The 26,944-nt window shown below is 42.9% G+C and overlaps 1 protein-coding gene across 3 annotated transcripts in view; it reads left to right on the top strand.

The window, feature by feature from the left end:
• Nucleotides 1-26,944, top strand: part of magi3b (membrane associated guanylate kinase, WW and PDZ domain containing 3b) — a 148,414-nt gene that overhangs the window by 75,402 nt on the left and 46,068 nt on the right. For all 3 annotated transcript variants that reach the window (XM_084346527.1, XM_084346526.1, XM_084346528.1), the window contains one exon: nt 22,962-23,078. In XM_084346527.1, the coding sequence (XP_084202653.1) occupies nt 22,962-23,078 (117 nt within the window). The remainder of the gene's footprint in view (nt 1-22,961; nt 23,079-26,944) is intronic.

The following is a 26,944-nucleotide window of genomic DNA, read 5'->3' as shown; positions in this document are numbered from 1 at the left end:
CCGTTTATTTCTTTTCTCTCTCTCCTGCTTTCTCTCTTCCTCTCTCTTCCTCCTCCTGCAAAATGCATCCAGGCTTCCCTCGGGGGCTAATCCTGTTGGAAACGTTTCAGGGAAAGCGGATTATCTGTCGGAGCGGCATGATTTTTGGAGAAAGTTCACTCACACTTGATTAAATTAATCATTGTCCTCCAAAACCCCTTATGGTTTTTCCTTGTGGATATTGGTAGAGATAAATAACCGTCCTCAAGCAGCATAATTCAGCTCTAATTGATTTTGGGGTGGTGTGCTCTGTCTTTAGGTGGAGGGGTGGGTCGTGCGGTCGGTGCGTTGCCGTTGAACCGCGGAGAGTGGGTGGCAGGGCTGTCTGGAGAGTATCGGCGTAGCTTTCGTCGTGCACAGAAACAATTTTAATCTGGCAGTTTGCAGGTCGATGCAAAAATCTTTGACAGCTTGATTTATCCTCCCTTTTTAATTCGCCATTGGATTGCTTGAAGGTGGCCCCAGTGTGCTTTTGTTAGCGCTCTACAGAGAGTAATGCCTGATTTGGTCTATGCTTTCATAATTTATGTCGAGGTGTCAGCATGCGTCATGGTGACACCGCGGAGATTTGCTGCAGAACACATTAGAGGGAGGAATTAGTGTGTAAGTACAGGTGCGTGTGTGTCTATGTGCGTGCGTGTGGCCAGCAGGCAATTGTTAGTTCGTTGTTTATAGCCCATGAAGAGCACTGTGGTCAATGAAGCTTCACAGGTGGATAGGATGCAACATAACCTTGAAATGACGATAAACTTTCCACATCTTTGCCTACAGCCATCCCCTCCCACCCTGCCCGTTATCTCTCCCTCTTTTCTCTTCCTCTCCTGCACTCTTTCAAGCCAATGCCACCCTTTCAAAGGAAAAGCCTGCCGAGGCTCCATTTAACAAGAATATCCCCTCATTACACAACTGCAAAACCTTAAAAGTTACCATCCGCTAAGTGGTTTAATTTAAGGCAATGAAAAATTCCCTTTCAAAGGAAATAATTACAGCTGGTTCTTCAGGGGGGCATGTAGCAACAGTGTTTATGGAGGATAATTACTATGCAGAGCAATTACTCTACAGCAACAATTGGTAGCTTTACCCCACATGAGTATGGGGATTAGAGCTGTGATCATCCTGGGTGTCGAGCACTCGTCTGGGTATGATTATTGGAAAGGTCCAAGGTTTGGAGTGAATCAGGATGGAGGATTTTCTGTCTGCCCTCGGTGCACCACAGCTATAGTATGAGGAAGGTGTGTGTGTGTGTGTATGTGTGTTTGCATTGTGCGAGGGATGCTGCTGTGAATGCGACTGTTGCTGAGGATATCTGCAGACATAACCTTTGAAATGAATTTTTGATTTTTAGTATTATTACCTTCACCAAGGAGGTTATGTTTTCGTGTGTGGGTCGGTCTGTTGGTTTGTTGGTTTGTCAGCAGGATTACACAAAAATTACTGAACAAATTACCAGGAAGCTCGGATGGAGGATGGGTCTCGGCCCAGGATAGAGCCCATTAACTTTTGGTGTAGATCCAGATAAGGGGACACACATTTTTGTTAATTTTCCAGGGAACAATGCATGGATAGGCAACCATGTATCTATGAGTGAGTGCAATTTGATGCTAATCCGAATAAAAATCCAGATTTAGTGGATTTAAATATGTTTATTTAATATTGGATTGGCCTTGATTGAATTAAAGCAGGCTAATGAGGTATGCACTCCGCTGAGTATAATATAAAATACGGATGTAAATTTTACAAATCTGTTACTTGTTCTCAATAGTTTCCATGTACTGTTTTGCACGGGCCTATCGATTTTTTTTATTTTGCTATAATTGTATTTTATTTTAAGTAATAGTGCCTTAAAGGTGCTATATGTAAGAATTGGCCACTGTGAATTCATATTCCAAACAAATAGGGGGCAGCATACCACCAGAGTCACCATAGCTGCTAACTGTCGCTGCTGTTAGCTAGTTTGCTCAGTTAGCCCAGCAGCTAGCAGTCCACACTGGGGCTAGCTGGTTAGCGTGCTATCGTTAGTAGATATCTCTGCAACACAATACACAGACGTCTTTGAAATAATGTCCAAACTCTTATTTCTTCACATTCGGTTGATAATTTTAGGTAATCTTTAATTCTTACGTAATGCACCTTTAACAGGTTGAGATTATTGCTGTCACATATACTGTATGTGTAGGGTAAGTGTAAAGATTATTTCATAATATGTATATTTCTCATATGGATCTGAGGTGGTTTTATTGTTGCCAAGGTAACAAGCAATAGGGATCCAAATAAACAATAATCACTAAATAAACAGAATACAATAGAGGAGGCGTGTTGAAAATTAGACTCAAGAGAAAATGTGCACACATTCATAACATTTGCATGTGGTTTTGTATACTGTATATGCGTGAATGTATTGGCAGCTCCGTGTTTGACATGCTCTCCTGCTGCGGTACAGGTTGCTGTCTGACAAACGGCAGCCCCCTAACATCCTTACTCGGTGTCTCCTCGGAGATTCATCACGTTACATCATGATCCACTTGCTCAGCAGACATCCTGCCTGAAATGCCTTTCAGGTTTGACTCCTCAGGTCTGGATACCATAGTCTGTCTGTTACATAATTTGTCTGCAGGAAAGATGTGGTCTCATTTTTTTTTTTTTCCCCCTGCTGCTTTCAACTCAGCGCTCATACCTGAGGTTGTCTGTCTTCTGGAATCAATGTATCCGTTGCAGATTTCACTGTGAACTGCGGAGAAGGGATTCAGACTGCAATGGATTTGCATGCTTTTTTGAACTGGGCCATGTGCAAATGGGGGGTAAAAAATAGATTTCCGGTGTCTTGTGCACAGCCAGTGGTTTGGAGAGGTTATGAGAACACATTGTTTCTACTTCGCAGATCGCTGATGCAAGCCCTCCTCATTTGTGGCTCGTGTAGGGAATTGTATGTGTGGGTAGATGCTTGAATGCATATTAAAAATGTATATGTAGTGCATATATTTATGGTGGATTTATATATATACAGGAGTGATATCATTTATCAAGGGGTAATACGTGACATTTCCACATTACAATGTCTAAAAACGACTACATCTTTGTTTCCTCCATGGATGTTATGTTGTCACCCGTGCCCGTTTGTTGGTTTGTCACCAGGATTTCATAATTGGTCCTGGTTTTGGTGCGGATCCCGATATAAAGGTACCGATCCAAGAATTTTGTTGCACTGTCTTTAATATTGAGAGGTCAGGCGTTCTTCCAACATTTTTGTTTATTTCTCAGAGAATAATGCATGGATCTCGATGGAAAAATGCAGGCGTATTCACGAGTGAGTTACAGATACGGTGAGTTCAGCAGTGATGGGTGGTCTAAAATTTAGAGTGATACAGGGCTAGGAAGTTTGACACCGGATTAGGCTTTAGTGGACTGTTGGGCCGGGGCGGAGGCGGAGCCATTCAACTGATATATTTTGTTAAGATGTGTACTTGCATTATCCCAAAGGTTTCCAACGATGTTCAAACCCAGGGAATAATGTCCGGGGAATCATCAGATGGTAAATCAGACGTGAGGAAGGAAGTGATTAAAAATAACGTGAACTCAACATTAATACATTACCTCATCTCAACATTTCTGCCTGAGACATGTCGGATAGATTTTAATCGGCAGTGTTGGTTATTTAACAATAAAGACAGCAACTGGCATGATTTCACAACATCATCAAGACCCCATAGCGGCTGGAAATACATACTGTACATTTCATTGAACAGCTGATCAACTGAAAAATTCTCAACAGTTTTGTTCATCATCAAAAGTAATCATGTAAACAATTTTCAAGCAAAAATTCCTGCCAGAAATTGGTTCCAGATTGTATTTTTTATTGTCGGTATGGACAACACAAGCAATTAAAAGACAGACCCGGGCATTTTATACAGGTTTATTGTTGTGTGTATGTGTCAGATTCAGAGGCTGCGTCCTCTGGAGGAAGCAGCACATGCTCCTAAAATGGCGAGAAGGAGTTAATTAATCAGCCTGAGAAATGATCCCTGATGCAAAATGTTCATGTTGGCTGTACCGACGTGAGCTGCAGATACGCCAATAGAATTTGCTTTGCAGTAAAATGCAGTAATAAGTATTTTATGGGCTTCTGTTTCTCCTCAACTGTTAAATTTTGAGTGACATTTATGGCTCAACATTTAATCTCCTCTCGCATTTACCGTTATTGTCAGCTTCGATAATAAAGTGGCACTGTGAAATCTCCTCCCAGACAATTTTATCACAACTCTCAGATTTTGAGGAGCTCTTTCCCCAAATTTTTTGTTTGTGATGCATCTGATTTTTATGACAGACATAATTCTGAGCTTGTTGGGACATGAAAAGCTTCATTACATGGTTGTGTGCATCCGATCTCTCCACGCTCACGCAGAGTCCCGTTTTTTTTGTGAGCAACCTATGTGACATTACTAACAGGTCACGGCACGCACCTGAGCCAGGTTGTCATGGAGTCGTCGTGGGGACTGTCAACCTCCCCGGCCACCACTAACAGCGTCTCCTCTCCCGACCTCCTCACGTGTTACCTCCTCTTTCCATTCAACTCCAGGCTGTGCTGACTCACTCTCCCCTTCTGTCCTGACAGCACTGGAGTGTGTCTGAAAGCTAACTTTCCCCTAAGCCACAGACATGTCAAAGCTTACCCTCCATGCTTGTCTCCATTGACTTCTCGCCCAGAAAGTGTCAACACATCTGGCAGAAATCCCTCAGCCTCCGAAGCAGGCTTTCTCCTTCTCTGGCCACTCCAGCCCCTCTGTCCTTCTCCCCTCTTGTCCTCCCTCGGAGCACATGGCTGAGATCCCTGTGCTTCTCCTCCTCGCCAGAAACATGAAGTCTCTCCCCTGTCGCATGAGTTGAGAGTCAGCCCTGTGTTTGCATGCTGAAGGTTAACAGGATTTCTGAGAACTTTATCTTTCTTCCCTCGATTATATGTCTCCTCGTCTCGTCTCGTCTCGCCTCGTCTCACCTCACCTCGTCTCACCTCACCTCGTCTCGTCTCTTCTCTTGCAGATCATGTTGTATTATTATTTTTTTATTTGAGACGATTATCTCCTTTTTTTAAAAGCAAACAATCACAAATTTGCTCTTATATAACACCGAAGCGAATACATTTGGATTTTGGACTGTTATATAAGCAATCTGAAAATATCACCTTCAGCTATGGGACATTGTGTTGGGCAGCTTTCATAATTTTCTTTTTCATATTTAACAGCAGAAGGATTAATCAAGAAAATACTTGGCAGATGAATCTGTGATCAAAATATTTGTGAGTCGAAGCCCAAGTTTCGATGTCCGTTTCAGAGATTTCTGCAGCTGCTAAAATATAATGAGGTTGCTTAGAATTTTAGGAACATCATCAAAGCCAAACTATCAGTTTAGATCGAATGTTTTCTTTATTAGATGGTAAACAAATGCAGCTGTACCCTCATTACAAACCACCCAGCATATATAATGCACATAAAGTCTTGTTAGACCCAAAATATACCACCACAAATCCTACTTCTCTTATACGCTATAAGAACCAAAGAATATTTTGTTCAGATATGCCGCCTCAGTGAGCAAAATAAACTGAATAAAGTCTCTATTTAAGTGCTTATAAAGCCTTAACTTGTGTCCAGTCCTCGATAATTGATATTCCTTCAGTGCGTAAGGGTCCACTGATCAAAAGACTCAGAACGGTTTTTCATCAAGTTTATTCAAGTCGTGAATTTTGCCCTGAGAAGTCCTGAGAAGTCTTCCAACTTTATTTGAAGAAATATAGCTTCTTTGACAGGAGACTTATTTTCTGTTCTTTCTGCTCGGTGTTGTTGGGTAGTTTTTTTAATTGCCTCCACTTTTTTCTGTTTAGTGGACAGCCCCTGGAGGAGTGCAAGCGCTCCCAGTTTGAAACTCTGCACAGACGATAATATTTTAAAGTGAGATTTTACTTCCAAATGATCGTAACTAGTAATATTTAATACATTACATTTTGGAAGTTACTTTCCTTACATTGATGAAGGGGCAGGCAGAGACCTCAGAGGCTGATATCTTGCAACCTGGACATAATTAACAGCTGTCCACTGAATGTTTGTGATTTGTTATTATTTCATGAAAAGTTGACATTTTGGATATAAATCATACATTGGACAGCGAAAATATGTCCTCTGACCTTGGGCCGGTGTATAATTTCAAATTTCCTGTGTCAGTTCCACATGTGGAAAATTTTAATCCACGTGAACAAAAGCCAATCACATATTATCATATGTAATTCACCTGTGAAAATGTACATTTCCTTACATGGAAAAGGTCAATCACGTTTGAAAATGTCCAGTTCACATGTGAAAAGTCAGAAGCTCTTGATAGTTACATGTTGTCTGAACACAAGCAGCCATCAGAAGCTTCCTGATCAGTGAAGAAGACAAATATGAGCAGGAATGTGAGGCAGAAGTTTTGATAAATACTAACAAAGTATTGAGCTTTAAAAACCCAACTGTACCATCGCATATCTCCAGATGCATCTAAAACAACAGCTTAACTCTTACTCTGTCTGCACAGTCACCAGCGAATACAGTGAAATCGTGTCTCTACCTGAACACACACATAAATCCATACATAATATAGAAGCATGGTTTCTGGCTGGAGGACTGGAGGTAGTCTGGCACAGTTCCAGCCGTGTGGCTCCTTTTTGCTCCACAGAAACTTATTTTTCAGAGAGCCACCAACAGAGCCTCTCTCCTTCAGCACCCAAATCCTGCAATCACTCAAACTCTCTCAGCCTTTTGCCAATTAGGAGCGCCGTGCATTCTGTTTCCGACCGTTTCCCTGCAGACTCGCCTAGCTGTAAATGGTAGTTATAGCCAATATGGCCTCATGATGGGGGTGAGCGGTTAATCCCCGACTGCAGATACACAAACACGCCTCCACAGTCTCACCAGCACAGGCTGCTTTTCACCTGTGACGAAAATTGCCATATCTTCCGCTGTGTCTGTGAATTATCCCGGCGTGGTGACGACACATTGTTCATCCGTTCGCCGTGCAGGAGGTCAAGGTCTAATTAAAATCATCCTAATCTGTGTGTGGGGATTGAGAGTGGAATCAGACGGCAAAACTTTCTCTCGCTGTCGGCATAAAATAAACGTGAAGCAGACTAATGCAGAGACTTAATGGCAGCTCAGCTATGTTGCACTTGTTATTCACCTGGTGTCAGAGCTGATGTAATTTGGGTGTCCTGTCATAAACACAGCTGGGATGTATCTGGCGCTGTCCTTTTTTATTACTCGCATTGTTATAAATGGCTCTCTGGGTCCTCTCAGTCAGCAGGATTAGAGCCCAGGATTAAGATTCTGCACAGTGACTGAGTGGCTGTGCAGTGAGCGAGGTGAGTTATTGGAATTGCCATCATTATCCTTTGGATATCTCATCATGAACTTCTCACCTCAGCGCCCCTTCAGCCGCATTATACGCTGCATTTGCTGAATGCTCACATCTGCACAGAATTAAATGTACAGATGCTCAAGAAGTTTCCACTTGTCATTCCGAGCTTGCTGAAGTAATTGCAGCACTTTTTCTTTTTATTGCTCCTCATATTCTGAATTTTATATCGAAAATGTTCTCGTAAAGGGCCGGTGTGTAGGATTTAGGAGCATGGAGCGGTGAAGTTGCAGACTGCGACTAACAGAATATCCCTCACATCACCCTCTCCTACCAAGTCCATCTCTGGAGTTAGTGTTAGGTTTGTCCGTTCTGGGCTACTGTAGAAACATAGTGGTGCATAATGGCAGACTTGGAGGACACGCTTCCTCTGTAGATATAAAAAGGCTCATTCTAAGGTAGCGAAAAACACAGTTTTCAACATGATTGGCCACGATCAGTGCCAGATATATCCAATTCTTTACATCTGTACTAGGGAGGACAACTTTCTATTTTGCTCACATGTCAACTGCAGCGCATCACAGACCCTTTCTATTTTACCTTTCACAATACAAGTCCCAGATATACAAGTATACACTGCATAAATGCCAGTAACGGAGCACTTTAGGCTGAGATTTGTTTGTGAGAGGAGGTCTTGTAACCTGGAGCAGTTTTGGAGAAAATGTAAGAGTTATTGAATACTCTGTTATTATGAATATAAAAATGATTTTTCCATCAAAGAAAGGTTACAAAAGTGTTTGTGTATGTTGTCAATAACAGTTTGAAGAAAAAAAAGAAGAAATTGGAATCGGCAGGTCGAAATATAATATTTCCTATTTCTGCCAATAGATTTTCCAGAATCCTACACACTGGACCTTCAAGCAAAGTCTTTGTTTGGCCTTGTGTTCATGATTTCATGAAGTGGGATGAGCACACCCGATAATACTTAAAAATCACCCCAGTATAGCACGATATTATATGTATAGTGCGATGTCTGTAATGTGCCTTGTACTGTGGTGGCGTTGTCTTGTCTGCAGCTGTGGACTTTTTCCCAATCTCTGCTTGTCTTAGTGTTGCATCCATGTTTTGTGTATTTTTTGAGTTATTTAGGTATCTCAAAAAAGGGATTGCTCTTTGATTAAACTGCTTACAACTCAGCTTACAAATTGACTTTGGTTTGTATTAAAGGGCTGCACGGCTCGGCAAAGAAATCATACTGTGGTTATCTTGACGGATCTTGTGATGGTGCTGTGAGTGACAGTTTTAGTGGGATGGTAATCTTTGCAAAAAATATTAAAATGATGATGATGTGATTTTTGTCTGGGGTCTGTTCCCTGTACAAATGGAGGCCAAGGCGTCTCTGTAGCACCACAATGCCTCATGGCTAATGGTATGTTTTGAAAAACATTTTACCCTAATGAAAAGATTGTAGCTCCTTGGGCATTGTACTTGATTTTGATAATACTTGCATGAACTTTTCAGCCCAAGTTGCATAAAATAAGACTGTAAATCACTGCTCTTTGTCTTATTTTTTATTTTGGTCAGTGAAATACGGCTTGTTGTTTGTGTTGTGACTGATGGATAGCATCAGTAGTAGTCTGATGGGACGGTGCGTATGTGTATGTGTGTGTGTAGGCGGTGAAACGTACGTGTGCATCATCCTCTCTTAGCACAATGCACTTTCGTAAGATGCCCCGTTGGCCCCGGGATGCTCTTTGCTCACTCAACAATGAAATGCATGGTATTGGAGGCGATGGACTGGCATTTCAGGCGGCACGGAAACGACCTTCGTCCTCCACAAGAAGCCGCAATGATAAAAAGAGAAAGTGGAAGAGGAGTGTTAGCCCGGAGAGTAGAATTAGGCGGTGAGCTGCCCCTTTTGTTGAGTCTTTGTATGATGACAAACACGTCCACATTGACTTGTCCTTCAGTCCAGACCTTGGGAAGTTACTTTCAATAATAGCATACTGTAATGATCTACATAATGGAGGACTAGAGAGTGCTGAGTGACACACACATTCTCGCTCTCTCAGCTCTGGCACACACACACACATACACACACTGTCTTGCTCTCTTTCGCTTCCTTCCTCTGCAAAATCTGGCGAGGCGGCTGCTGTCTGAAAACAACGAGGCTAGCACATCTCATCACCACAGCAACAATTACAGTTCTATTTCAAGCTTATCTTCGCCCGGGTGTGCGTGTCGTTGAATTAATAATATGATCCTCCTCTGTCAATCTGTCAGTCACTTAAACGCCTCACACGGAGACGGAAACGGAGAAACCGTGAGCCAGAGATCTCCCTGATTCCCGTCCTCTGCCCCTGAGCTGGTCTTCATTAACGGGCACTTTGTACTGTAGTTTGACTCCTATCTGCCGCCATTGAGGAAGATGACTGCGATAGCCCACATTTCTGTTATCATTCCCTGACGGCTGCAGAATTAATGGCACAGCGGCAGACTCGCTCGACAGCCATCGACAGGTTAAGGATGACTCAGCCCTTTTTTGCCCGTTGTAGACTCATTAAAGATCAAAAGGAACGCCTGCTGAGCTCGGCGGTCGAAATAATGTACAGAATTTGTTATGCGGTAAACAGCATTTGAAGTGGTCCTCTGTGGAGCCTGTGGAGGTCTGTGCTGCTGCATTTCCCACTTACAGTGCCTGCTAGTGTGCTTCTCGGCGCACATTGCGAGGTACTTGTGTTTACAGTACCTTGGTGTGACATTTTAAAGGGAAAAACAGAATGTGCCATTAGGTCTGAGGCAGATGTAAGTGGTGGCGGGAGATTAGGAACCGGGCTTTTTGTGTCGTGTTCCCGACTGCCTGAGCGCGTTGGTCTGCTTCCACCTCATTTCAGTGGCTAATACGTTCTCTTTCTTACTGTTTTTCTCCAGCCCTCAATAATTGAATACGTCTGGCCCAGTCCTTGCTCCACAAAAAAACATGACTTCACTTTTATGGAGACATGATTTGACAACAAGCTTGGGATTAGACGGACCCTCCCACAAGCGTAGAACAACACAGCTTGCTTGAGTCACACTTGTTTTTTTTTTTGTTTTGCTTTTTATGTAACTTGGAAATTTGTTTCTCTGCAGCAGGAACGGTGTCTGCATGCATTTGTGCCAGATGTAGTTTTGCATGTGAAACAGGTAAGAGCGGAGAGAGGGAGCTAATAAGAAATGCACGTCAGGGTTACACCAGCGGTTTCCAAGCTGAGCTGCATAGAGCCGGGAGGATGCGCATGACTGGAGGGGGGAAACGTGGATTGGAATTAAAACTGAATGAATCTGATTCATTCGGAAACAGTAAACAAACACGAGTGCTCCGGTGCCAGCAAGGCTGTCAAGATTCAGTTTTGCAAGATTATTAGTACAAGATAGACACATTTTTGACTGGGGGGGAAAAAAACCCTGGTGATGCACATTGATAAAACATGCCATTTAAAATATGTAAATGCTCATCTTACTCCCAAGGTCATTATGGCAAGAGAATCCTGTGTGTTTTGTTGCCATGCAGGAATATCTGAACAATTATCTGATTATCTTGCGAGGCAGATGGATTTGTGAAATCACGTGATCTAGCAAAGCCATCTTGCCGGGCTTTAAGCTATGTGCTTGTGGCCCGAACCCCAGTGGTTTAGGTGTGACGACTAGTGAGAGAAGTGACTGTTTGTTAAAAAACAACAATGGTGGCTCCTCCAGAGGTGTAGATACTGCTATAGCATTTGTCCTATCAGAACTTCAGAGTATATTAAATGGAAAAAGGAGCAAGGAATGGCACCGGAGGCTTTTCTCAATGGAAAAGAGGTTGATTTTATTTGCTGGTGGTAGCGTGCTCCCACTGTTGATCTGGATTGTTAAAATTGATAGACAGATGGTTCAAGTATTTTGTTCCCGGTGCTCAGAGGATGAGGATGAATCCCACTGATCTTTTTCCTCTAGTATCACCACGAGGTTCACATCTGTGGTTTTGAGTGAAATGTCTCAACAGCTATAGGATGGATTACCATGAAATGTGGTACAAACACTCATGTCGCTCTCAGGATGAATTGTAAGCTGATATCTGACTTTGCATCCAGTGTGACCAGCATGTCAACATTTTCACCTCCAGAATCGGTGACATCTGCCTCAGGCGTCAACCTAACTCTCTGTTTAGTGGTGATTAGCAGATCTTAGCGTGCTGACACACTAGGATTACACGGTAGACAACATCTGCTAAACATAAGCATGTTCGCATTGTCATTGTGAGCATGATGATGTTAGCATTTAGCTCAAAACGTTAATTTGCTCCTTTTGCTGCTTGTTTTCCCAATAATGTCACCAGCTGACTGGAAGCTGTAAGCTGGTAATCTAAGACAGCGACATGGTAGACAGCTGACAAAACTCCAGCTGACTGACATGTCAGAGGTGTGGAGTTTGTGTGATGGTCAAACTTGTTGCCCTCAGGATGAACTGTAAGCTGGTGACTGACTTTTTCATCCAGTGCAACCAGCAGATCAACATTTTCACTTTTTTTACAGTACTTAAGACAAAATACCTCCAGATCTGACGACATTAGCCTCTTTGTGTTTGGTGCTAATTAGCAAATATTAGCATTCTAGCTCACTAATCAAAGACGGTGAAACCAAGCAGACGTAACATCTGCTAAACATTATAACCAAATGTTATTTGGCTCCTTTCGTTGCTAGTTTGTCACCAGCTGACCGACGTGTCATGACATGTCCTCTCTCACATGGACAGCGAGAGAGGTCGAAGGTCAGAATTTACTGTCCGTGCAGTGCAAACGTTGGTCAGAGATAAACGCTCTCTTATTATGAGGTTTTTTTTGCAGACATGTTGTCTGAGCCAGATGCTAAGTGGGGACCCACATGGGATGTAAAGTGCGTGTGTGTGTTTGTGCGTCTGTGAGTTCATTCTCCAGCTGTCTCGTTCTGCACAGACCACATTAATGATACAACAGAGGCATGGGCCGTAGACTGCTCATTAAAGAGAGAGTGCAGGACGAAATGTGAAATGAAGGCAGAGGCAGACTGAAGAGGAGTATGAGACGGCAGAGAGAGAGAACCAGAACCGAAGAGTTGAGAAACAAAACAAGTGAAGGTACGCGAAAACAGCGCGGAACAGAGCAACAACATGACTCAGCACCTGCAGGGCAACACTCCTCGTTCCTCTCACCACCTCATCTCGAACTTTCTTCCTCCTGCCTCCCTCCTTTGCTCTCCCCGCCTGATCTCTCTCTGTCTCTCTGGGACCAGGACTTGTTCTTCCCCCTCACATTATCACAGCAGCTCTCTCAGTCTCGCTGTCGATGCTGCCGTTAATTTGCACTCCCCGGCTCACCCCCACCCCTGCAGTTCTGCTGAGCTGGTCTGATCTCGCCTTTTGCCTTACAGCAGGAAGGTCGTCCCTCCATCTCCTGAGTGGTGATGGACAGAGGGGAGGAGGTGGAGGGCAGAGGACAGGAGAAGGGAGCATATGGTTAGTTAACTTTAATGCGGAGGCAGATGTTTCTGTGTGTACCCGGAGATCGGTGGGCTGGAAAGAATATCATGCTATGATCATATGAGGGAATATTTGTAGTCTCTATCGTCTGGAGGCTGCAGCTCTGATTCTGCACATCTGGCCTGCAGTGTCGGTGGAGTGGGATTTAAGCTTTTCCGTACTGTTGCCTTTATTATGATGAATCATAATACTCACTGCATATTTGATATTTCACTTAAGCTATCCTTTATTGATTCCCATAGGGAAATTTGTTCTCTATATTTAACCCATCCTAAATATCAGGGCCAGTGGGCCGCAAATGTGCAGCGCCGTGGATCAACTCTCAGTTCCTTGGCAAAGAGCACTGATGGAGGATTTAACCTGGCATATGTGTTTTTGACGGCGGGGGAAACAGGAGCACCCAGAGGAGACGCACACACAGAGAACATGCAATCTCCACACAGAAAGGCTCTGCCCAAAAAACTCAAAATCCTACCAAGTATATTTGTTTAATTTCTAGTGAAAGTATCACATTACACTTCATTTAAGCCAGTTTTGCAAAGTCAATCACGATAGTAAAATGTAATATCAAAAACAGTGTCTGTGTACTTGTTATTCAACATAATGATTTAATTTAAAATGCTCGGAGAACCGCTAATTCTGCAAAGTTTCTCAAGAATCCTTTAAAGATGCACTCTGTAGTTTTGGGGAAGAAATTTTAATCAGAAGAGAAATATCTTCACTGACTGATTTGTTTTATGCCTAAACAAACTAAATAAGCAAACTCTTTCTTTTCATGACTGAATAAACTAAATGAACCATTTTTTGTGAAGGTTGTGTAGAGCAGCCTAAATGATCTGTTTTTGATGGTTCTTCAAGGCACCTTTGAGGATCTTTAAAGAACCTTTTGCAGATAAAAAGGTTCTTTGTGGAACCAGAAATGCTTCTTCTATGTAATCGCTCCAAAAAAAACATTTTTGGTTGCACAAAGAACCCTTTCAGTTATGTGCAGATAGTAATTACCGAGTAAACAGAACCTGTCTTTAGACACTTTGCTTCACTGGCAGGTTTTTTTTCTCACTTATTACAACCAAGAAACACCTTCATTGTGTTGTTGTTTGTTTGTTTTTGTACTTACTTCAGAAGTGGTGCTGTTTACAGAGTATGTTCACATTATTTTCCCTCCAAAATGTTGGTGATTTTGTGGACCATTTTTCAGTGTGGAGCAATATTATAATTAAAGGTGCAACAGTGAGACACACTCTCTGTCTACACACTGCCTTTGTGTGTGTGTCTCCCTCTCACAAAGACACACAGTAAGAAATAATTAAAATAATTGCCTTGTAATACTTAAATTTGCGGAAGTCATGCCAACATCAGAATCACACATCTAATCACCTTGCAGGATTTTTATTATGTCTTGTTGGTTTTTTTTCTCCAATTTTTTTGAGTTCATCCTCTTAAGCTGCTTACGCCAGACCTCTGGCCCCGCTGCTAAAACAAGGTGAAATGACAGAGAGTGTGCGCAGAGACGTTGGGGTGTGTGAGACCACTGCCTGTTTAACTTTGCATGGCTCTGCAGCCGAGCAGACAGGCTGGAAACGCAGCTACGCAGCGGCCCATCAGGCGAGCCGCTCTGCTCCTCTAATGCAGCGTCCTCCAGCCTGTAGTAACACTCCACATGCCAGTTATATAAGTGAAGAGAATTCATTTGACGGTGCTGCGTGAGGTGTGAGATTATAAGCCAGGCTTATGGCACAACACTCACACTGTTTGCTTCTCTCAGCAGAGTCGGCGAGATGCCCCGCGATCCCAGTCTCACATACAGCTCTCTGAAAAATTGAGCGGACGCCCCGGTATAAACCTTCCCGCTCAAAGGTGTCCCGAGGCAATTTTGTCCCCTAAAATGGCCACAGGAAGCGTCAAGGTTAGAGCGGGATGGAGGAGGCTGGTGGAAGTGGGGGGGGAGGCGTGGGGGTCGGTGCTGTCAGGCCAGGAGAGTGATGAGAGGAGCCCGAGCAGAGGTCTTGCAGGTGCTGGAGCCTTAGCAGGCCACCGTTTGACTGAGTGCCACAGGGGAAGAGGAGAGCCTGATGAAGAGGATGTGGGTGACCTGTCATACACCGCATGATGGATGGAGAGGGAGGCCAAGATTGGGGGGGTGGGGGGGAGACTACAGTGGCATCTGTCTGCCTGCGAGTATGGGTGAAGCAGAGCATTAGAGAGAGAGGGATTTAAAAGCACAGAGTGTAAGAAACACCTCGGGGTAAAATCAAGCCGGAAACGTACAAAGAAGCAGAGCGGGACGAAAAAAAAAAATGCTAAAAATACACTGCAGCTGCCCTGTTGTTTTGGGTAATTCTTTACACTGCTTACATTAAATTTTTATAATGTTTGTTTACTCGGTGCATTGGTTTTCAGTTGTTTACATTTTTTATTGCTGTTCATTTTTCCCACACCATCTGACAGAATTGTGTATTATATATCAGCCTCCTCCGATTTATTATACAAGCAAGGGCTGGGCAGTATAGTAAAACCCTCTATCACCTAATTATAATATAATTTTATATCACAGTACTGTGAGGACAAGCCTCACCGCTCTCTTCCTGCACAAGTCTGGTGGGTGGAGTCGGGTCATCAGGGATATTCTGCTCGCCTGCACAAACTGGCTACACGCAAGTCAGCCAGCCTATTTTTGTCCTTCCTCTGGTTTCTACGCTGTTTGATTTTGTTGAATTCAGTTCACCTGTAAGTACTATGTTGTAGTTACAGCTCAGATATATTCAGAGCAATATAATAAAATACTTTTTTGGAAAAATCTATTGGGAAGGTTTAAGTGGATAGAATAATGAGAAAGAAAATGTGTTTTTTGGTGAATCTCGCAGACAGATCAAGATACTTGATGCAAAAAGTTGATGCACAAATCACATATTTTTACCTATTAATGAAACCAGCTCAAAGATTTGCAACTTTGCTGCAATGCAACCAGGATAGATATTAAAAGGCAACCAGCCACTGTAGAAACAGAATTGAAATATCTCTTACGGGTGACAGCTTCATAGCTTCAAGGTTTAAAGAGTCATATTGCCCTCTGCTCATTGAAGCCATATGATGTTTACACATACGAGTGAAATATTCAAGACTCAATTTTCCATCATTTTCTACATATTTTCCCACAATTCAGCTGGATATATTTGGTCTCTTTGACAAACTCCCACCAGAATTTTGAATACAATCCTGTGGGTCTGAAGAATATTCAGAGATTGTCCTGTCTGGAAATTGTCAGGAAACCAAAAGTGACAGATGTTAATGTAACTGACAAAGCCCTCTAGTGGCCACAGGTATGTTTGACTCTTTTCCACTGGAAGCGAAGGAGCAAAGTATTGTGATGTTTTAATGGAGCCACAATGTCTGCAGAGGCAGGAGGTGGACGGATAAACAAAACATCAAACGGACTCTGTGAACTTTTCAGCTTCAGTCAACAATAGTTTTTTTGTAACCACGGCCACAATCATCGTTATGTAATCCAGAACTCGATCTCTCCCGAACCATAAACAGATTGTTTTGTGCCTGATCCTAACCAAACCATAACCGGAGCCTTGTCAGATTGGAAAGTCCAATTTTTGTTGTTTTATTTGAGGACTTGCTGATATTTAGCTGCGCTGTGCTGCTAGTTTGGAGTGGCTGATCCACCAACAGGTCAGTGAGGTTCACATCTTAAGTAATAGTAAGTTTTGTAAAATAACCAGCTACTTTTACTAAAAAATAATAAAGCAGCAAATCCCTTTTTATTAAGTAAATTCTGTCAGAGATGTTCCTCAAATATAGATGTTTGGATCAAAGCATACTGTATGTAGCAAGCAAGTCCCACGTGTATCTATTAGAGAGAAGAAGATGTTCAGAGAAACATGTTACGTGTGCAAAACAGAGATTGCAGTGGTTTGCTTACACATTCCAAGCATACATGTCGACTTTTTCCCCCCGACTCTTTTTCCAAATGTCCTCGGGCAAAATGTGTAAGAATTCCTGCTTTTGGTTTCTCGATGAGATGACCCAGTGCACTGCGAGAGGTGTCAGGGAACATCTCCAAACCTGATGGCATATTCCCCATTCAGAGGACTGTTAATTAAGCGACAGTCAGACAACAGAGATAATGACCTCCCAGTGGACGCCCCACAAGCCTCGGGGGAGGAGGATGGCTCAGAATAAAATGTCGTAATACACACCAGGCGTTTGTTTGTTCACATTTTGCTGTGAGAAGAAGAAGATCCATCGCGAGGAGACACAAATTGCTGTTTTTCATTTTCTTTCTGACTCAGAGGTAGTGAGAAGATTGATACCACCCTCATGTCTTTACTGTAAATGTGAAGCTACAGACGGCACATGATTAGCTTAGCTTAGCATAAAGACTTACACTTTACACTTTAGTATCTGTACTGATTAACCAGTGGAGTTGCCACCTGCTGGCCATTAGAAATAATGCAGGTTGCACAGGCTAGCTGTCTGCCTTTGTCTTCATTCTTTGTGCTAAGCTAAGATAACGGGCTGCAGGTGGTAGCTTCATCTAGCTGCATTGCTAGCTGCATGGCTAACTTAGCTAACCAGTTAACAGCAGCTGCAGTCAGCAGTAGTTTGTGGCTACTACAATGTTGCAGCATGAATTTGGGAGGTTGCCAATACTTACATATTGCACCTTTAACTCCCAGCAAGAAAGCAAAAAAAGCATTTCCCAAACTGTTGAACCGTTCCTTTAAAACTTGTGTTATTCTTTGTGGTTTCTCTAGGAAACAAGCTGTGGGTGTAATTTTGTATTCATTTTACTCTAACTTACAATCCAGTGGTTGCATCAGAATTACATAATTGGAACGAGTATGCAGTTTTGATGAATAAAATGAAAATTGATTTGCACCTACGAGGCAAAGTGATGTTACAAATTCAAAACAGCAAAGTTAAACCTCCTCGCTGTGAGTTCAGGAAATTTAAGAAGATTTCTGACTCATTTAAAAGCAAATGAGTCCATTTGAAAGAGAAAGAAAGTTGGAGCGCCACCCAACAAGTTAAATTGCAGCGCTTCATCAAAAGTGAACTAATGGATTGAAGCCAGCATCACTAATATAACTGATGTTAGATTTCCTTACTGTGCTCCCAGTGCTTCGGCTCAAAAGTGACGGGATGTGTTTTCACACCTTCTGTTCTCACAAAGCGAGCGAGTGCATTTTTTAAATAACATAAAAACGACGGAACAAATCTCGGATGCCTGACATGTGCTTGTGTGTGAGACGGTTATGTCTCGAGCTCGGAGTGTTAATCTAATTCGGTGGCCTCAGCGCAAGGTGTTGTTCTAAGTGAGGATGTTAACAGGCTGTCGCTTCGATAGGGGTGCCAGGCACCGCTTCTGTCGCTGCGGATATTTTCTCCGAGCCTCCGGTTTTTTGAGAGGACGGCTTCTGCTGATGCTAGGTGAAATGGCTACACGGTGCTGGAGTATTCCCGTGGGTGACCTTGCTCTTTTTTTGACACATCCTCTGCCATCACTTCATGCAAAAATGACGAGGTACAGTACTAGAAGAGAGCCGAGGATCTACGGAGGGGTTGAGTCTAGAGCCTCCTTTAAAGGAAGTGGTCTGATTAATCCAATTTCGAGGATACGTGAGAATGCAGCAGCTGATACAAGTTACAGGAAATACATTTGAGACTATTTTCTGAGGAATGAAATGCGTAAATTGGATCAGAAATTGTTAAAGTTGAGAAAAGAGAGAAACTCGAGAGAATTTTTAAAAGGAAATGAATGAGACAAAAATTCCCCACTTATGATTTTCTATTGTTAAAAGACAGTTACAGTATGCTCGTCTTCCTGGCTGGCTGTGGAGAAATAACTCCACAAGTGAGTGGATGGCTGATTGGGCACAATGGAGCCCATTGAGTCCTCATCATCCAAAGAATGAGGCCTGCTACAATAGCAGTGTTATCTGTGGGGAGGAGAAATGAGGAACTCTGATGTGACAGCCTCACTAACACTCTCTGACAGGACCCAGGAAGCCACAAAGACCGCACTGTACTACTGTATTTGCACCGCAATGAACAGATCAGAGCAGTACGTGTGTTTCTCTGTGTGTGTGTGCGTGCTTTTTTCCTTTTATTTAACCAGTGAAGTGTGACTGAGCGTGCTTGCTCTGCTGCCTTACAGTCAAACACACAGTCCACACCTAGGTAGCTCTACTGTACAGCCACAAACATCCACTGCTGGGGACCGTTAGCCACCGATTGTTGAGGCATGATGTGTGTGTCTGAGTTTCGGCGAGAGCACATCACTACTGCGAGACGATGTTATCATTCTTTCATCATCAAAGAGAGAGTTTCATCAGCGCAAAGTTTTTAGCAAACTATTAAGGGTTCAGTGTGCAGAGTCATGTTTGATGTGAATTGCTCGTGCTGAGTGCGATTTTGAGAACAGGGAAAGATCAAAAACTCGTCAAGTTTGTTTGTAAAGCCCGAAGAAAGTCCTCACGTGCCAGGCAAGTGTCAGTGGGCTTTAAAGGCCCACAGCATCAATGATTCCTGACCCAGCAAGAGCTCTCACACAAGACAAGGGAAACAGTTTAAAAACATCCGGGGAAACTTCAGGAAGGAAAACAAAAAGACAGCACCTCAGGGAGGCGAAGATCCAAGATTTAGAAAGGAAGTGACATGTCAGTCAAAAGAAACATTACCAGCATGGTAGCTATTCACTCTGACTCTGAGTTTTAGTTGCATCCAGACTCCCATCGCTTTGTCATGGCCCAGGATTTGCTATTTCTTCAGTTGTCTGCCTCATATCTGATGCAGAAATATCTGCATCCATGCAAGTAGTCAAGAAAAACAAGAAAAAGGCAGTTTTAACTATCGACTGTATAAAACGGACACGTAATGTTCATGACGTCATCCTCAGGTTTCAAAAGAGCCATTCTGAAGCTCATTGTTGCCATCTTGGCAGGAGTTGCTCACCACTGTAGTCTCTAGTCACCACGCTTTCCACCGTCGCTCTGACAGCTACGTCCAGCTGTTCCACCCAGCCAAGACAACTATCTCCTGTCCTCCATCTCTCACATCTCTGCCGGGAGAGCAGCTGTCATACATCCCTGCGGGTTTGAAAGGGTCTTCATCTTCGCACCACATGTCCGTAACTTTGTTTTGTTGAGCCTCTGAAGCTTGAAACAAAGTTTGCCAGCTAGCTGTACTTAGTACTCACTCATACTGTAGATACCAGCCATTTGAATATGAATATGCCTGATTATTATTCATCAAGATCCATGCATAATGAAACGAAAGCGAAACAGAAATGTCTAAAAGCACCCTACTTGCAATGTTAAAGAAAATCCATGGATTGGTCCCTTTATCTGGAACAGTTAATGTGGTCTATTCCGGGCCGAGACTCATCCTTCATCCAAGTTTTGTGGGTATACGTTCAGTAGTTTTTGCGTAATCCTGCCGACAAACCAACCAATCAACAAATGGACCAGGCGGAAACATCTAACCTCCTTGGAGTTAATGATAAACAGGACATGGAGACGCAGTGTATTGGCCGGCAACAACAACCATTTCTTTTTATTTTTCTCTCGCACCTGTCACAAACCCCGTTACGGATACTTGACTTTTTTGTGCTCTTTGGCGGGGCGGTTGGGCGGCCTTTTAAATCACGATGTAGCAATGGTCGAGGGCTCAGTGGTGACATTGGAGATGGACGACATCACTGTCAATCAACCCAACTCTAATCTACCGTAGGCTTAACTTTAGTGCTCTTGCTGTTGCTGTTTACTGACTTTTATTGTTGCTATACTGACAGCAAATATTATGTCTCAGTACAGTCTGAACATCACTGAAAATGGTTTGTTCAGCTTTGGATAAACTCACAATAACCAACAGACTGATGATGTCAAATGTGCCTTATTTATTGTGGGTGAAGTTGCCATGTCGTGGTGTTAGGCGAAGGTTGTTTTTTCTGATCCGAAGCTATCTCTGATGAATCTCCCTTTGGAAGCCACGTCACTCATTTAGAAAGCATATGGAGCACATGTAGTTTGCTGAAACGGCCTTGTTTCCCCATTAATCCCCCCGTGTGTGGGCTGAATGTGAACAAAAAGGATATTCTGGGATAGTTTTGAGATGAAGTTGCCAGATTGGGCCTTGGTTCCCCAGCCTCAGTCTGTTTATCTGCTAGACCAGCTGTGATGCAGCCCTCTTTGGAGAGGCAGACGGAGAACATGCAACCTTTATTCTGAAAAGCCAGGCCCGCCGGGATGACGGCTCCTAAAACAGAGTCAGATGGCAGCGAGGAGCGTGGACATGAGGGGCATTTTGATGTGAGTCAACAACAGCCTCCAAAACTTGAAGCGAGAGTAAGTTTAGAACGCAAAATAACGCGATTGCTGCGGCGTCACAATAATGGCCCGCGTTGGTTTCTTTCGCGGGCTGAGCAGGAAAAGAGGATTTGAGGGTTGAGAAAGCTTGCCGAAATATTCCCCGAGCTCATCATTATTCTATCGTCCCTCTGAGTCAAGTACATCCCCCCTCTCTATTAGTACATACAGTACTTCTACAGTAGCAAGATCACGTCTTTAGTCCTGCTGATTGGTATTCATGGCAATGCAGAAGGAGTCCTGCTGAGCAGAGTTTGGTCTGTGTGTGCAGCAGAGAGGGAAAGACAGACGTGGAGAGAATAAGGGAGAGAAATGGGGGGTAAAGAGTGATTACTCCTCTGTAGTCAGACTGTTTCAAAGCCTGCTCCCCTCTCTGTCAAGAGATGTGGCTCACACTGAATCTGAGGGCACACAGACACCGAAGATCTCTTCCTGTTTTTCCAAACTCCTCATCATGTTCTTTCAGAGAAAAAAACTTTTTTTTCCCTGCTTGTGTGTGACGACTCTGAAGTCTTCCTCCGCCGCAAACTTTGCATGAACTTCCTTTGTTTTTACAAAAGCTTCTGGGAGTTGAGAGCAAAGGCGAAATCTTTTTTCAGATTTTTCTTATGAAAAATCTCTGGCGCCTCACTTTTTAGGCTGTGGCATTGTGCATCTTTGGTGAAAAGTTTTTTTTTTTTTTTTGAGGCTTGTAGAAAACTGTAAAGACAGTCGAGGCATGAGCACAGCATCCATCATCTGTCACTTAGCAGTTCGGATTTCAGACTCGTTTCTTGGGAGGAACAAAGGCGGTGATGACAATGAATTCAGCCCGGTCCGGTTTGTTCTTGGTATTTATTAACAAGCTGTCTTCACTCAGAGCTCCAAATACTCTGAAAAAGCAATCTAGTGCAGCTTTGAGCTCCCTTTGCACACCAGAGTTTCTAAGCCAAACAACCCTCTGTAACCTCTCTTGTACCCTAAATCCATTTACCTTTTAACGATTGAAGTGGATTTAACAGAAGAGATCAGAGTTTAAAAATCTGTTTAACCTTCGTCCTCCCCCTCAGCTACAATCTGACCCTCAGTGATCAAACTGGAATTAAAAAGTGAATCAATGAGGATTTAAGCTCTCGGCTAGAAATAACAGGTGCTCATACTGTACATGCTGTGCATACCTACAGTGTGCTACGTGTACGATGCTGCGGATAATGTTGCAACTATGAGTGAAAACCTTGTAGACCAAAACATATATTCTGACCAGAAATCAGTTCAGAGTTTATCCAAGGGGCTTCGAGAGGGTTTCATTAATCTGACCTCATCCAATCAGTCACACCATCTGAGAGGAAAAAAAACGCACTCAGCAAAACATTTTTGATTAGAAAAGGTCTTAACACTGGATAACCGTGACCTACTAACAGTCACTGCTGACCTCGGCACAAGAGCTGCAATGATTAGTCAATTAATCAATCAATCCATTTTTTAGTCAGTAGCTGCTTTTCTGAAGAAACCGATAGACATCGCTCTATCCGGGTCTGTGTTATTGATCGCCTTGTGAGCTGTCACTTGAATAGATTTTATTTTAGACGTAAGCCCTCAAAGAGTGCACCGCTATGCTTTTATTGACCCTTCGTGCCTCTGCCTCTATTGTTGCAGGTAAAGTATTGAACACGGACCTGCGCCACTACCTCAGCCTGCAGTTTCAGAAGGGCTCTCTGGACCACAAGCTCCAACAGATCATACGGGACAACCTCTACCTACGCACCATCCCCTGTAAGTACACCGTATACAGCAGGACTGCTATGTAACTCCCATTCAATACACTCGAAAGCACCTGCGATCGCAAAGCAAGCCAGGAATGTACAGCATGACCTACTTTCAGAGCATATACAGTATGTTTTACTCCGAAGCACCTTATGGGAACAATGAGGATGTTCTTGTACTGTATGCATCACACAGCTGGAAATCAGACCCACCAGAGGCAGCGTTCTTCTTATTAAGCTACACATTCGCAAACACACACATACTGTACATGCTGCACTCACACCTCATCGTCATCCTCTCCCAGCTCTCTGTCACACACACACACACACACACTTGTGTCACCATAGCAACCCGACCAAGGACATCTCTCTAACCCTCATGTAACTTATTTACTTCTGTACGGTATCATCACACTGATCAAAGTCATATTCTTTCCATAAATAACCTGGCGTTTTCCCTCGGCTGCTCTTTCCTCGCTGACATCCTGCACAGCGGAGCCGACACCAACTATTATTCTTTGCTGAAAACAGTAATGGATTGGTAAATCAAAAGGTTGCTACCGTGGACTGCCAAGAGCCACTGCACGTAACGGCAGCTGTTTACATTTTTAGAGGCGCGGTAATTCACACCCAATGAAAACGTCCATTGATTGGAGGTTTTTTAATGACACATTAATATTGAGAAACAGCTTTTGATCCGATGGTCTGCAGAGCTGCTGCATAAAACAGCACCACTCTATCACTCTAAAGAGATGTTTCATGATGTCAGCGGTGTTTGTAGAGGATAAGTGGTGCACAATTTGCTTGTGCCTTGCGGACGTAAAACCTTGCATCTGTAAAATGTCACTTTCCAGGAGCTGAGGGAGAAAAAAAGCACCTTTTTTTAGCCTGACGCCCCTGTATGTCGCTTTCTGTTTTTCCTCAAAGGGTTTTATAGGCTTGAATATTGTAATCTTTTAAGTGGAAGCATGAAAATGACAGAAATTAGAGTGACAAGGTTGTTAGTACAATAAAGGTGCAAATTAATATCCTGATTAAGGTTTGTGTGGGTTGCAGCGATGCAGGTTGTTCGCTGTAATGTGGTACATGCCTCCAAATTTAGAAATGCAGATTGTTTTTGTTTTTTTAGGTAAAACAGCATCTGTGAGCTGCTACTGTAATTCAAACTGTGATTTTTTTGTTCATATACCAAGATGATTTTCCACTTGAAAAGGCAATTTCATAAAAGCTTTTTCATTTATTATACAATAGGGCTTGGAAATCTAACAGTGTTAAATCGTTATCATGGTATTTTGGATTGTGATATGGCATAAGTGTTGTCTTCTCTAAAAGCTGCATTACAGTAAAGCGATGTCATTTTATGAACTTACCAGACTGCTCTACTTGTTAATACAGTATTGGCCTTTACCCACTTCAGTCGTTATATCCACATTACTGATGATTACTTATCAAAGATCACACTGTGTTAATATTTTGTGAAAGTGCCAATAGTCAGCCTGGTCGGCAGGATAATGTAAATATAGTATTTAACGCTTCTGCAAACCACAGAGACGTCCAAGTTTGATGTGGCATAGGCTTCTAACCATACTGACATTTGTACAAAACGTACCTGTGACCGCAGTTTGACCCTTCGTTGCAGCATTTGTAACCTGGTCCCACTGGATAATTTTAAGGAGAGCTGGGGACCTTTCCAACCATGTTTGTGGCAACCTAAACCGGATATTATAAATGGAGCGTCTGGCCATCTCCAGCTGTGTTTGTGGTCACCAAAATAGGTATTTTAAGCCAAGCCACGGTGTTTTCCTAACCATGACCAAGTGGTTTCCGTGCCTAAATCTAACCGGAGCATGACCGCAGCATTGTGAAAAGAGAGAAACAGAAAACTGAACGGAAATTAAATGTAAAGTTGCAGCATAAAGGAACCTACAGCTGGAAGTTATTTGTGGTTTTGAACGTACTTAGCTAAAAAATTATTCTGGTAATTGTGTTACAGTAGTCATCCCTACAATATTGCTGCAATATCATTATCAAGGAATTTGGTTTGTGATATTTGATTTTTGTTGCCTAATCCTATTTTTAATGAAGGGATTTTGAGGAGATTTCAGAAATATCAAGATCTAGACGTCGTGTATCCTGATGTCGCACTGCAATATTATTTTAAGGCCACATCTCCCAGCCCTGTTATAGTGAGCTGAATATGAAACTGAATTTAATCCATCTCCTCTCTGATACCTTCCGTCCTAAAGTGATGTTACTCGATGTGAAAAGAGATATCGCCCTGTGTTGGTAAAGCGCCAGATGACACGCGAAAGTGAAATTGCATCGACAGGAGACGCGACTTCGACGAGGTATCCGGCACCCTGATGCTGTGATGATGTTCACGCGGATACTTTGCCCTAAATATTTACCACGTCCTGTTGAAGACTCACTCTGCTCCGAGGAGCGCCATAATTGAGTGTAGTCAAGGTTTTAGTCCCATGCAGAGCGACTGCTCCTGAGGCGACGACAGACTCTTAGGCACAGCACTGTCACAAACAAGCAGCATCTCTGCTCTCTACCCCCGGGGCTGCAAGTGGCTTGTTCACAGGGGACTTGCATGCACAAGTGTGACATTTTTTAGGGGAGTAAGCTGCTTACCTTTCATGTATATTTAATCAGTTAGTTTGTTTGATTGTTTCGGGGGGGGGGTTTCATCGTGGATGGGGAGGAATCTCCTCCTCACTCCCCCTTCAACACCTCTTTTTCTTTTCCTTCTTCTTCTCTTCTGTCTGTGTTTGTTGTCACTGTCAATCATTCATTCACTCTTTAATGCCTTCATTTCTTTTCAAACATCAGATGCACTGAGAGTATCTCAGGTCAGCTACAGCAGAGGATGATTACAGAGTTGAGCAGTGATTTCTCCTCCAAGGACACTACAGCCTGTCATTTAACACGCCCTTCCCTCCGCACACACACTGCTTTCTGTAGCTCACATTCACCTGCACACGCACCTCAACCTTAACTACCATTGTGAACATGGCTTTTCTATTTTTCTCATGTACGATAGTGGCGGTCGTTGAGGTTTTACAGCCCGTAACCGCCATTCATCATGAGCAGCCAGTGGGCTCGCTGCATGAGTCTGACTCTCTAATCCCCGGCTTGAATTACTGTCTTAATGAGCAAGAGACCAGGACTCGCACAGTGACGGCACCTCCATCATTCACTCGCTCGCTTTCAGTCTCCCATCCTTCACCCTCTCTGTTTCACTTTCGCTCTTTCTCTGTTTCAATTACTCCTGGCTGCCTTTTTTTCTTTTTTTTAAAAAACCTTGGTTTTCCTTTCTGTTTGCAGATTTCTTTATACAGCACATTTTTATTGTGCGTCAGGTATAAACACAGGAAAAAAATAGAAAAGCAATGAGAATGTTTTAATTAATTTGAATGACTGTAGTAATGAAATAATCACACATCTGCAGTTCGTATGCCTTTCAAGATGTATATATTTAAATTAAAACATTTAAGCTACAACCTAAAGTATTTCACATCTCAGTATCTTGTACACTAAAATGGTCCATATAGGTTTCACCTGATTCAGAGCAGTTGTTGGTCCCAGACTGATCCCAAATATAATCGCATTAATATGCAGTATGGACATAATTCCTACACTAGGATGTAAAAAAAAGAAACAAAAATGATTCCAGTAATCAGAAAAGAGCTGAATATTGTATCCAATAATACCCCAGAGTACATACATATACATGCAAATATAGGTATCATGTACTTTAACTTCTACTTTTGATACTTGACAACTTTTTTGTCCTAAACTTATCACTCTGATTGCACAGTGCTGTAGAAGATTGACACCATCCGCATGGAGACAGGTTCCCTATAAACCTCA

Source organism: Pagrus pagrus, assembly GCF_965226575.1.
Source record: "Pagrus pagrus genome assembly, chromosome: 3".
Classification (NCBI taxonomy): Eukaryota; Metazoa; Chordata; class Actinopteri; order Spariformes; family Sparidae; genus Pagrus; species Pagrus pagrus.
The sequence above is the reverse complement of the archived record's forward strand: the minus strand, read 5'-3'. Positions and strand labels throughout refer to the sequence as shown.